This window comes from Festucalex cinctus, chromosome 5 (assembly GCF_051991245.1).
Source record: "Festucalex cinctus isolate MCC-2025b chromosome 5, RoL_Fcin_1.0, whole genome shotgun sequence".
Lineage (NCBI taxonomy): Eukaryota > Metazoa > Chordata > Actinopteri > Syngnathiformes > Syngnathidae > Festucalex > Festucalex cinctus.
The window spans coordinates 25,095,916-25,109,196 of NC_135415.1; the positions used below are offsets into that span (position 1 = coordinate 25,095,916).

The 13,281-nt window shown below is 38.6% G+C and overlaps 1 protein-coding gene across 4 annotated transcripts in view; it reads left to right on the forward strand.

Moving 5' to 3' along the window:
- pcsk5b (proprotein convertase subtilisin/kexin type 5b) overlaps nt 1-13,281 on the forward strand; it is a 76,186-nt gene that overhangs the window by 2,248 nt on the left and 60,657 nt on the right. For all 4 annotated transcript variants that reach the window (XM_077521101.1, XM_077521097.1, XM_077521099.1 and 1 more), the window contains one exon: nt 5,461-5,565. In XM_077521101.1, the coding sequence (XP_077377227.1) occupies nt 5,461-5,565 (105 nt within the window). The remainder of the gene's footprint in view (nt 1-5,460; nt 5,566-13,281) is intronic.

The window sequence follows — 13,281 nt, forward strand, 5'->3', positions numbered from 1 at the left end:
TGTTTCTATAATTTTGAAGTATTGGTGCAAGGTAAAGTCATGCCACAGTGTGGTGTTGACTGTACATATCTCATTATCCCACAGTTGACTTTACAATTGCTTCTTTAGACAGCAAACTAGTTTTGACTGGATGTTTACTGCCAATCATTGCACTCCATTTTTCCTCGATATTTTTATATACATGTGAGTGACTGATACCTAGTGGTGGAGATATTGATTATTTTGCTCAGCTTTGCTATAGGCCTAGTGAATTATTTGCAACATGTCGACATTTGGTTTCTTAAATAGGACAAAGTAGCTTAAAAATGCCATCAAAGTTGTTAAACGTGGCTTCCTTCAACCTGCTTGGCCTAAAATGAACAATTTGCTCTCATTTCAAAGTGGGTCATCATTTCCAACGAGATGGCCACGTTCACACTTCAAGGTTAATTTGGAACGAGTCCTGCAGTGCATTTCCTCCTCCATGTTAACTATTGTCAATAAAGACCACAATGAGGCATACATCCATAAACAAGAGCTTGGCATCTACAGTGGTGGTGGTGTTGGGGTGGAGGGAGGGGGGCAGGGTGGCGACATGTTTGGACACAGTTAAAAAGCTTTTTGTGGGGGGTGGGGGTAAAGATATACACCCCTCCAGCGTGGACCTCACACATACTGCTCACACCAAAATATAGTTCAAGCCCTCACTTGCCGGCATGGAGGGTGGGGGGCATTCTGACAGGTTGTTGTGGGGTAGCCTAGTCAACAGCTATTGAACCCCCCACTCATTGCCTCTGCTCGTCCTCTATCCCCGCCTTTGCCCGGCCCGCCCACCCACTACACTCCCCAGAGAGAAGAGCCTTAATGGCCTCGTTTATCGGCCTCTCTTTGACGGGAACTAAACGTGTAGAGCCCCTACCTCACCCCCCCAACACCCACTCACTCACCCATACCCTCATTTATTTTCTATACCAGCTCACCATAGGAATTCCCCTGTGGAGTGTTCCGCCATCCCTAATCCATTCGCCCTCATTTCCATGTCAATATGTTGTGTTCATTGGACATCGACACCTCATAGTTGACCATTTTACTTCACTTCCTGGTGTGTGTGGGCTGGGGGTGTCTAACTCTAACTTGCATTTTGACTCCCAGCCCCATGGAATCCTCCAATGTTGGGGCGGCGCTAATGGATCAAGACTTTAGACGTATCAATCGAGGTTGTCAGCCAAGTGAGGAATGGTCTACTTGTCTACAGTGTGGAATGTAGCATCAAGGACTGCAACACAGAAAACATGTGGAAAATTTGGATAGGTTGCAGAAGACAGGACAGGTTGCGGAATAATGACAAAAAAAATGTTGGAAAAAAAAAAACAATTATGAGAATTAAGTTATACCATTTAAGAAAAAGTCATAGTAAGAGAATAGTCATATGTTATCAAGATAAAAACCTTCATTATTTGAAGATAAACAAAATTAAATTCTTTCTAGAATTTTTTTTTCCCCCTAGGACAAAAATTCTGTTTACAAAAATGTTTGTAGTCTTATATATATATATATATATATATATATATATATATATATATATATATATATATATATATATTTTTTTTTTTTTTTGCTAAGGGCTATATAAATAAAATTGACTTGCGGTCCTTTTTTCCGTGAACAAAGTCGTAATCATACATGAGCTTTATACTTTTTTTATTTTTTATTTTTTTTTAGAATGAAGTTTTTCCATAATATTTTTTTTCAGAATTATCTTATGGGAATAGTTATACTTTTTGGGGAGAAAAAGTAATACATAAAAAAAAAATGCTTGAACATTTTTTTTTTCCCAGAATAAAATTGCAATCTTACGAGGGTAAACTTTTTTTTCCACAATTCCGTCATGTTTAGGACTATTTTTCTACCAAAGTTATATTTTGGAACCTAAAAATAATTTTTTTCAAAATTTATGAGTATTGTTTTGCACGTAAATTCGACATTTTTGTCAGAAATAAAGCTGTATTTTGTACAAAAAAAAAAAAGAGAGTCACGCCGAGCCTGTTAAAGCAGGAATTTGCCAACCATTTTTCCTGTCTGTGTTCTCTAGAAAGTGACTTGGCATGGGAGAAGGGAGACCAAGTCATCTCACAAATATTCTGCCTTTGGCACTAGTATAACAGAATATAAGTATAAAGAGCTGTAGCAGAAGTGGGAATTGCTCATTGTGTGGTCCATGGATGATTGATGTGTAAGGATTAACACCTGGAGGTCACTAGAGTTAACCTGTGATGCACACTGAACGGAGGTCTTGAAGAATAGACCTTGAAGTTGTGCCTGGAAGCAAGATGTGAGCGATGTGGTGGTACTTGTGGGGTCTGGATGGGAAATGGTCACAGGATTTCCACATGGCCTCCATGACAGAACTGTAATGGTGAGGCAGAACACAATGATCTGGCGGTTAAAGAATAAGGGACGATGGATGAAAGGAGTTGGCATCCAGAGAGGGAGCACCTTGTTGGGAAATTCTGGCTAATCCTCTTACGCGTGGAACCCCCTTCCCAGACTTAGACAGTGGCTCAAATGGAGTCTAAATCAGCTGACAAGTTCACAGGCACAATGTCTCTTCAAAGTGTTGTTTTTGTGGTGCTTGGGGATAGATGCGGGTCTTGGGGAATAGCGGGTGTGAGGGGGCCGTTCCATGGACTAGATCTGCTTGCAGCCGGAGGAAAGCATGCTAGGTGTTTGTTTTCCAACTCTTCTTGACAATTAGATTTGGTGGCTTCAGGTTTGTCATGCCTGTTCTTCATGCATTGCTGGCACTCCTGGCACACACGGGTCTGGCACTTGAGACTAACTAGAGCAGTGTTTCCCAAGCTTTATTGAGCCAAGGCATATATTAATTGTATTTTATATTAGAAAACTCTCACACCACCAAACAAAAATGTCACAAACACTGGCCCCTCAGAAGCATCCAAGGTGTAAGGCGTCTAAAGTGACTCCTGCCACACAAGCTCATACTGTTTCAGAATGCATGCACACTGCATCAACACAGTTTATGGAACTCACCTGACAAGTGACCAGCGTAACCTTTCTTGCCTTTATTATGTCATCCATGTCATTTGAAAGTAGAACGGTTCGATTCAGAAGGATTATGATTCAATTTGATATGGTATGGCTCAGTTGGACAGAGTATGATGCAATGCCATTTTCTTCTAAGATATAGCTCTCCAATAAAAGACGATTTGATACGTATCCTGAGTTCAAAGTGGAATGATTTGATTCGGTTTGGTGGTTCAATAAATACTTAGTTTTGAAGTAAATGAATAATAGTTTTTATTAATCACGATCTTGATTTTAAATTAATATCAATCAAAAGAATCATATTTTCTTTTTATCATCGCCAAGCCGCAGTAGACTGTCGTAGCGGTGACTGTTGTCACAGTCTTTTCATTAACAATGGACATACAATTGCATGTAAAGGCAAATATGTATTTAAAGTGTCAGCACACTAGTTCAGGCAAATCCCCGACTTGTTGCTCCTACTCGGAAAGCCTCATTTATATACCCAGCGGGTGGTAAAACAAAGAAAGATCTCTTTTTGCAATTACAGGATTATGATCAAAGTGACGCATAATCCAGTATCTGCACAACAGCACGTGATTGACTTCCTAGTGATGATAGTTGCGACATGGTTCCAACTTCCAAGGAAGCAATAAGTCGGGCTTTGCCTCTGTGGCTCAATACAGAAACACTTTCAGAGATAAACAGCTCAAAATGGCTTCAACTTGAAGCTATAGAGAATTTGAATAAGACCTTTTGTTCGACTTTTTTTTTGTTATTATTTAATTTAATTAATTTATTTATTTATTTATTTTTTAATTTTTTTTTAGTATGCAGTAAGATGAAGTTTGACCTTAATCATGAACATTTTTTTCAATAATAGAAGCCCCCAACAACAACAAGAAAGAAAAAAAATCCTTTTACAGCATTAAAAATGTCTTACAGATGATTTATTTCGGGGAAAAAATGATCTACTATAAATGCTGCGTGCACTAGTAAAAATACAAGCCATGGTTTTACTGTCTTTATGGGGTCTTGCTTTTTCACTTCAGCGCAATCTGGGCTAGCAGTAGCCACTCTCTTCGTCACAACCTCTTCACTCCATTGTCGACCCTGCAGAAGTGGTGGGCGCGGTGAGCAGTGGCTCATTTGCATGAGACGTTACCAGTACACACCCTCATAATGCATAAAGGCTGTTGGAGTTTTGTCATAGTTAATTCAAAAAGTCGTGTGGTGCACCAGCCGAAAGTTGATCTGATGGACTGTGTGGGGCTGGCCACGGATCAGTGACACACCACGGGAGCCTTGGCAGCCATGACGCTCTTATCATGTGAGGGATTGTGTGGTCTTTATCAATTATTAAAACGAATCACCTTGCGAGCAGCTGGCCTCCACTTCACATCCTCCCACTCCCTGTCACTGTTTATTATTATTATTATTATTATTATTATTATTGCTATTGTTATTATTATTATTATTATTATTATTATTATTGTTGTTGTTGTTGTTGTTGTTATTATTAGAGATGAGTTCCAACATTATCCAAGCATGAGTCTGTTTAGGAAACTGAGTATTTTCAATAAATATAACCAGGGATGTAAATACGGGTAAACTAACAGGTAGTGAGCACAATATATATTATGGTACTACTGTACTACTTGGGGGGTGTATGCGTGTGCGTGCGTGTATGTGTGTTTAAACAAAACATGTTTGTACCATTTATTTACAAGACTCGCAGGAATCAAGATCATCATTATGATTGGAAATTAGTGAATACTAATAGGGATGGGAAATAGGAATCAGAATTAAATAAGTTGTACTTCTTCATACCCCTTTTTAGGTCTGGTGAAAATGACCTATGTGTAGGAAGTGTATTAATTGGTATGTGTATCTTCTTGTTTAAATTTTTTTTTATTCATGTGGTTCTTGATGTGTCTGGAATAAATTAAAGAGAGAAAGCAGACGACTTTTCGGTGTTCTTTCTTTTCATATTTCTTCGAAAAACCGGTAGTCTTCATCCCCAAATAATAGTCAAATCACCGGAGCGTATCATCTACTTAAGACAATCGCCTCCCTCAAATAACAGAAAACTGATAGAAAGTCTATTTATGTTATTACATACTAGAACCTGCCGTTCACATACGACTACGAACATTAAAAAAAAAAAAAAAAATCTAATTAACAAACAGCGGCATCTAATGAAGTGGTACATAAACAGTCTCTTCAATGAATTAAAGAGTGGAGTCAAAAGTTCACCGTGCGTGTTTGCGTGCGTGTGCATGTGTGTGCGTTGAAGTGCAAGTATGTCCATGTTTGTAGATTATGTTTCTACGACTTACTTGTTCCGCCCAAACAACCTTGATTCTTGCCAATCTTAGCATTTCTCCAGGACAGCCCTTTTATGTTGTTTTTAACTGTTATTTTGTGCTTTTACAGATTGGGGATTTGAAAGACCACTACCATTTCTTCCATAGTCGTACCATTAAGAGGTCCACTTTGTCTAGTCGTGGTCGCCACAGTTTCATCTCCATGGAGCCCAAGGTGAGTACGTCGTCTCTCGGGATGATCTCAAATGCTCTTTTCACCTCTTTATTGTATTGATGCAGATGAGACTTTTGCTGTGGTGGGGTTGTTGCAAAAGTTTCTGAAGCTTACCTCATCTTTTGACGGCAAACTTATTTGAGTCAGAACAGGCTCTGCTGCTCTCTCGTGCTCCCCTTTTAGCCCCAAGACTTAACAGCAATCGATTAATCCATTATTATGTTCATCTCTCGTAAATATTGCCCACAAATTTGTTAAATATCAATGTCAATATTATTGACTGGTAAAGTGAGTTATCCAGTGTAAAACTTTTCACAACAAAACAATAGAATAGAATTTAACTTTATTGTCATTGCACTGTCACAAGTCCAGAACAACTAAATGCAGTTTGCATCCATTCAGAAGTGCCTTAGCAAAAATAACAAAATATATACATACAGAAAAAAGACTCAGTGGACTAAAAAGGCACAAAATATTAGAAATTGATTTGAAATATTTAACAAAAACAACTAAAATATAAGATGATATAACATGCAGAAATAGTTGAAAACACAAAAACATAATATACAAACATTAGAATATATATACTATATATTTGATCAAATACTATTTAAAAAATACAAAATTAGACATAAAATACAAGCACTGTATTTAAAAATTGACATGTTAGACAAATGTATCAGAAAAACAGAAATATTAGGAAATAATAAAAAATTTACAAATTAGACAAATTAGATTAAAAATACAAAATTATTTGAAAGACATAGCCAGGAAAAAAAACCAATAGCCTACTGTAAAAAAAAAATAAGAAAAAATATCAAATACACATCTGACAAAAATGTACAAAGGTTAGATGAAAAATATATATAAAAAAATAACAAAAACATTGGCTAAAAATACTGTATAGTAAAAAAAAAAAATATTGCTGTACCGTGGGTACTTTGTATGCATCTAACGTCTTCTTCTTTTTTGTCATGTTTTTGCTGTTGTGGCACAGATTGGGAAAAGTCGAAAGACACAACTGTCAGACAAAATAAGGTATTAACAATAATAAGACTTTGAAACCAATACTGCGTCTCAAATATTTTGTTTATGTGCACTACACACACACACAAAAAAAACATTTTTCTTTACAAAACAAAACAAAAGGTACACTATCTAGGAAATGCAGATTTTCAACCGTAGACTTGCCATATGCAGTAGTTCAAGTCTCATGAGTACCAGGTCAGAGTTCAGTTCAATTTTTTATATATCTTAGCAAAAAGCAAGACTCAAGTCCTAAAGTTGGTGTGGTTAAATGTGACTCGTTCCCCACCTCTTCCATAAATCCTTTAAAAGTTTCACTTGGAATTAAACCCGAATGTGCTGGAGCAGGTCAAGCAGCATATCCTGACTTCATTATTGGCGGAGCCCAAACGCCACATTGCTCCTGTGCCCACCGCCTTTGTCAATGACAATACATCGTACAAGGCTGATTAACCAGAGACTTATCGACTTCATTGAAATGCACAGCGACCAACTAGAAGTGTTCCCAAAGAAGGCTAAACTTTTTATTTATGCTCATCCCAACATCCTCTGCATTCATAGATTCTATCGTCATCATGAGTGTGGCTGCTTTTTAATTAGCTTCTGTGGAATATTTCTTTTGGAATGAAAGTATGGATATCATTGTGAAAACATGCTGTAATTTGACTGAAGTAATACAACTTGCTGATGTTTTTATTTGGTATGTTTTGATGGTACAGTTCAGTTTTGTTCCTCGAAGATAAACTGAATATACTCTGCTTGATATTCCATATTGATTTTATCGCTGTCTGATGCGATATGATATTGATATGCTCAGATTAAATATCAAGGCTCTTTTCTTTATGTTGAAAACCAAAGATGTAGCTCTCTCCATGTACTTTCATCACTGTAAGATTGGGAACTCGAGTTACAGAACTTTACTGGAGTAAGAACATTTTCGGACTTGTGACTTCCAGTATACAAAGTTATCTATGATCATTGATGTGGGAAACTATCGTAGTATTGCATGTCTAAGTTGTGCGCTCGTTCAGCACTTCATAATACAGTACCACATGGTACCATAGGTTTTTTGACTTAATGGCTTCTTTCAAGTTGTTAAAATGTGTTTTGAGCATGCTCCGTGGTGGCTATCATAATTAGCAAGATGAACAATGGCATTGTGATCAACACCTCATGATACAACACCGCATTACCGCAGCTTTGTGGCTCATTTCAAGGCATTCTGTTCGTTTTCATTGTGTCAGATGGCGGGTGTGAGGGCTGGATTAAGCCAAATAAAGGGAAGGTGGCGTGCCGAGCGGTTAGGCGGGCGATGTCTGGCTAATCTGCGGGATCAGCGAGAGGGCTAGTCTGCCATTCCGCTATGACGTCTCACTCTGTGTAAATGAGTCAGATGGGGCGTAGTGCCGCCGTCAACTTGTTGCAACGCATATACTGTACAGCGGTACGCCCCTGGTTACCTTGACAACATGTTGCTTTATGGCATGGGCTTAACACCGATGTTACATGCCTCTTGCAGGTCAAAGAGCATTTCTGTGTTGATGAGTTGGCTTTTTACCTTAATTTAATGACAGTAAGGAATAGCGTTAAGTAGCAATGTGACAGGCTGTAGGTCTTTAAAATCTCCTTTGACCAAGCTCAACCAACTTCTGCATTGGGCAAAGCGGGTTAAAGCACTTCCTTACAGCAAGGGTAAATAGTGGAACCCTATAGAATGGAACTGGGACAAAGTACCCGTAGGAATTTGAAACGTCTACACCACAGAGCCTTTTGTTTTACATGAGTCTTCAAGAGCTGCCAAAGATAGTATACCAGAGTAGGCTTTGTTTGTATGTTTACAAATACCACAAATACCATATCATAGATGTAGCTATAAATAAACGCAAGGTTTGAAATAAGTGTTTCGCATTGCAGTTTGTGGGCCAAAATTTGCACTTGGCGCTTCATTAATACACATTGAATAGCAAAACTGAGAATCAAATGCCAAGACAACCATAAAAAAAAAGAAGAAGAAGAAAAAACACAAAGGTGGTTCCACAAAGCTTCCCTGGGCTCACGGACAGATTTATCTTCTCAATATGTGATCGCTGACAACTTTGCAGGGTGCTTACTTTTTTAAATCATTTGATTGGTGGACGTGGTTTGATTGGTCACTGCACAAGTAGTGCTTACTCACACAGTGAGTTTTTTTTTTTTTTTTTTTTACACCATGATTTGAAAAAGATCATGAACATGTTACATATTCGCCGAAAGGTCTTGTGAGACAGAAAACTCACCGAAAATTACGCAGAGCTAGCGTAGCAGTATGCGGCCTCTGCCAGCTCTGCACCCCCCAATTATTACAATATGTTGCCGTGTTTAGCCTTTCTGTAAACATAATGTGGCAGGAAAATGGTCAATGTCAAAGGGGCTTCTTTATCTTGAACAGCCACGATTGTTTTCTCGCTAATTAACTGAAAGTAAGTATATATTTTTTAATTGGGAAAAAAGAAGGGTCTTTAAATGATTGCATGTTTTGGTTTAGTGTTAATCAAATGTTATTTCATTAAATTGCAATGCATTTATTGCATGATCAGATTAATTGTGACCAGCAGTTTGTGGTCATTATCTCTTGGCGGCGCTGCCCCTTTTTTAAAGTCTGTGCACATTCATCTTTGTGGAGGGTAAAAAAAGAAAATGCGACTGGTGTTTGTTTGTTGCCGGAGGACATTTGCGTCTCGGAGGGGTTTGAGTTGACGAGACCGAAAGCCATCTGAGCACGGTATTACGTGGTCTGCACTTGAATCCCCCAACCCCCCTCGCCCAACTCACACCCCCACTACCCCTTTTGTCATAACGCAAGCACTGAATGCAAACTACTTTAATTTCATTTTTAATCAAACTAAATGCGATGATCGAACGTGGAAAGAATGCTCATCAGGAATCATTGCATACGAATAACCAGCAACCCAAAAGTTGTTGTGGGTAAAACGATAAAAACTCAATCACGAAAACACCAGTGGATCAATTTGTCCTTATTTGCTCTGGAGTGAACTCTTCCCCACTTTCCCCCATGGTTACTGACCCAGGCGAACCACCTGCAATCGTACAGTCTGAGTGGGAGGAGGTTGTAGTGTATGTTTGTGTGTGTGGGGGGTGGGGGTCTTTTGAGACTACACAAACAAGCTCCCAAACAAATTAAAGATGAGAAAATTGGAGGGAATGCAAGCTGGCCAAGCAGAAAGTCATTGCTGGAGTAAAACTAAACAGAATGGAGTGTGTCCAACACCTGTGTCTCACATTCTGGCAAGCCAACAAAGGGGTGATGATACTCTGGTAGAAGCGGAGCATGATATTGTCTTTGCCTTTTCGTATGCATTGAGATATAACGTGACGTATCCACACTGCTAAAAGTGACGACTCTTATCGGTGGGGGGACAAAGCGTGTCATTGCCATTCGATACTTTGGGGAAACAGCGGAAGGTTTTTGTCTGCGGTAGGTCACCAGAAAATGGATTCAACTGATTTTTGTTGAAAAGTGCCAAGCCACTCTTTTGAGTAGCACCAGAATTAGATTTGATTATTGATTGGAATTGACCATGCAGGTTAAAAACAAAACAAAACAAAACAATTTTTGTCAGAGGTAACTGTCTGTATGACCCAGCAGTAGAATACAGTGGAAGCGCAATTTAACTAATTGGGGGTGAGGAGGATCATCTGTAGGAGTTGATTGGTGGTATATACCGGTATATATTTTAAACCTAAGAACACCCAATGCAGGAAAAAAAAAAAAAAAAAAAAAAGCAATGTCCTATACTGTACATTACAAAATTATTGTCGACAAAAGTTGAAAACTGTTTGAAAATTTTAGGCTTATCCAAACTGACTTTGTTAGTATTTGGGAGGGAGATAATGGCATACATCTGGTTGCATTCATGAGCCACAATGTTAGTGCTTCCTTTTTCCAACTCTGTTACGATTAGATGCCATAGATAGGGCTATACAAAAAAAAAGCAACTGTGTAGTGTACCAAAAATATCATGTTCTAGAGACGTGTACACGACTAGCACCTGAGTAAAAAAAAAAAAAAAAAAAAGATATGACACTCTCCTCATAGTTTAGTGGGATAATGAAAAATGATAATAGAAAAAAGGAATAATCCACTTGGCGACAGTGTGCATCCCTGTTAATGCTCCTGTTCACTTCACTCAAGCGGCAGGATATCTGAAGCTGGACTGTACGTCAAATTTTGGCTTGCAACACAAGCCAAAAAAATTGATCAAGCAACGACACATAATATTAAAACACTGTAAGTTGAAGAACTTTTAAATTAAAAGGCACCACTGTACAGTATAGTGCACTGAAGGACAAAACTCTCACATCAAAACTCTACAAGGTCAGAAACTAACCGCATAATTGGTTATTGTCCCCATCACGAAGCGCTATGCTTTATCTTACCCATCATTTGTAATGCCACTCGGAAGGCACTGGGTACCTGACCTTTGTCAAGGTGGAGCAGATTGTAGTTTGCTTATAAGTACAAAGGATTTCAGGCCAAAAACAAATCGTTTTACTTTTAGTTGCATGTATAAAAGTTAATGTGGCTTTGCAAAGTCTCAAGAGGCATTGCACAATAAGCAAACACTACAGTCTTCACACAAATGAAAACTACTGGGAATAGACTTGAGGTGCTGTCGAATAGGGTTTGTGGAAGTGTGTTCGACTTTACTGTGTGCTGAAAAGGCAGCAGTGCCTTCATTGTCCCCCCGGAGTTATGGCACGGATGGAATTGAAATGCAAATATATGCAAATTGCAATCATACACCAGTGGTTTTAAGTAGACAAGCGTATCTTAATGAACACTATTGTGTTTTTGAGGCAGATGCAGAGGTGTAGCGTAGCAGAATTACGCTAATAATGACTATCTGAGTCGGTATTTAACTCTTGTTCTCTCCCAGGTGGCCACATCTTCATCTTTTCCCACATAGAAGTTACCTGAACGCCTCTGTAAAGAGCTACCCAATTGAGTTATTAAGTCACCCTTATTTATAAAATCAATTCTCTTTCTCCAGCTATTTGTTTTCACTCCAGTGAAGTCTTTTCTTTTCTTTTCTTGGACTCCCCAGGGACTCATTCTCCTCAAGCCTCCTCTTCTCCCGGCTTTATCTCGTCTCGCCGCCTCCCAATCCTCCAGAGAAGCTGGCAAATTGTTTCTGCGCATGAAAGCGGATAATCACGCCGCAGTCATTATGTCAGTCTCTCTCTCTCTCAAGTCGTATCGACGTGTTGAAAAACGCTCCAGCTTTTTATGCACGCGGACATTGTTCGGCAAGAAGAATTACTTGTGCTGCGTGGAAACGATTCTCTTTGTGGTCTAAAGTTCTGCATCGTATTCATCATTAGATGCCGACCGTTGGCATAATTCCGGAGAGTGAATAGAGATGGTGAAAAAGGTGTTTAAAAAAAAAAAAAAAAAAAAAAAAAAGTCAACGTTCATTCTGGGTCTGATGATCTGACTTGTTTGTATTTATGGTCACGTTTTCCTTTAGCAAATAATGGAAATACAAATTGTCTTTTGCCGTCATTAAAACGCGTTGTAAGTAACGTACTGGAATTTTTTTACTTTAATTAAACTATTTTTGAAAATATAAATAAGTTGTAATGAAAATATTTTTAAGGTTCCTCTTTTTAAAAATATTCTCTAAATTAAAAACATGTAAAATTTAAATCTGGCTAAATTTTAAACCAGATGGTGGTGGTCACACCACTACGGAATATTGCCTCTTTTTTTTGTGACCGTAATTTCAAGGGGTGTGAATTGCCTAGTACCTGAGGATTCGTATTGCCAAGTCGAAATGTTATTCAAATGAGGGGGTGGTCCTAAGCGTGTCTTGGGTTGGACTCCGCCGTTGCAAACTGCCTGTCGTTGGTCGAGTGAGCAGCTCGACAGACAAGGAAGTCTCGCCGGATTGCATTGGAGAGCTCCAGCAATGGATGACGATCGTGTCCACTGTCACCTCAACTTGCGTCTTGAGCTGCTAGACAACAAGTGAGAGCAGACAGTCGACAAGATAGTCGTCCATTGCTGAAGCTCTCCATTGCAAGCTGGCAAGACTTCCTTGTTCGCCGAACTGCTCACTCGACCAATGACAAACAGTTTGCAACGGCTGAGTCCAACCCAAGACACGCTTAGGACTGCCCCCTCATTTTTTTATTATTATTATTATTTTTTTAATTTTTATTTTATTTATTTTTTTACAACTCCAGACACAACAAAAATACAACAAAACAAACGAAACAGTGAATATGTAAATCCGTGGTTGATGAATTGCAAGTATGCAGGGGTCAACTGTCGTTTTAAGTCGTATTGTCACCATTCACCACTAGATGGCAGACGTGGCTTAGTTTCATTTAGACCAGCTCTTATGCTGCTATATATTACAACGCCAAACGGCCTCCTCGGCCGCAAAATGTAATGATAATAGCTAGGGTTGGGAATTGCCTAGTACCTGACGATTCGATTCGTATCACGATTCACAGGTCACGATTCGATTCGATACCGATTAATCCCGATACGAATTTATAAGTCGATTGTTGCGATTCTTTTTCATTCAAATTTAGAAAATACTAATCAGTAAGCTTGTAGAGTGTAAGATTTATATGAAAATGTATTATTTATTTATCTGAAATTTCAGTCTTATAGAGGTTGTA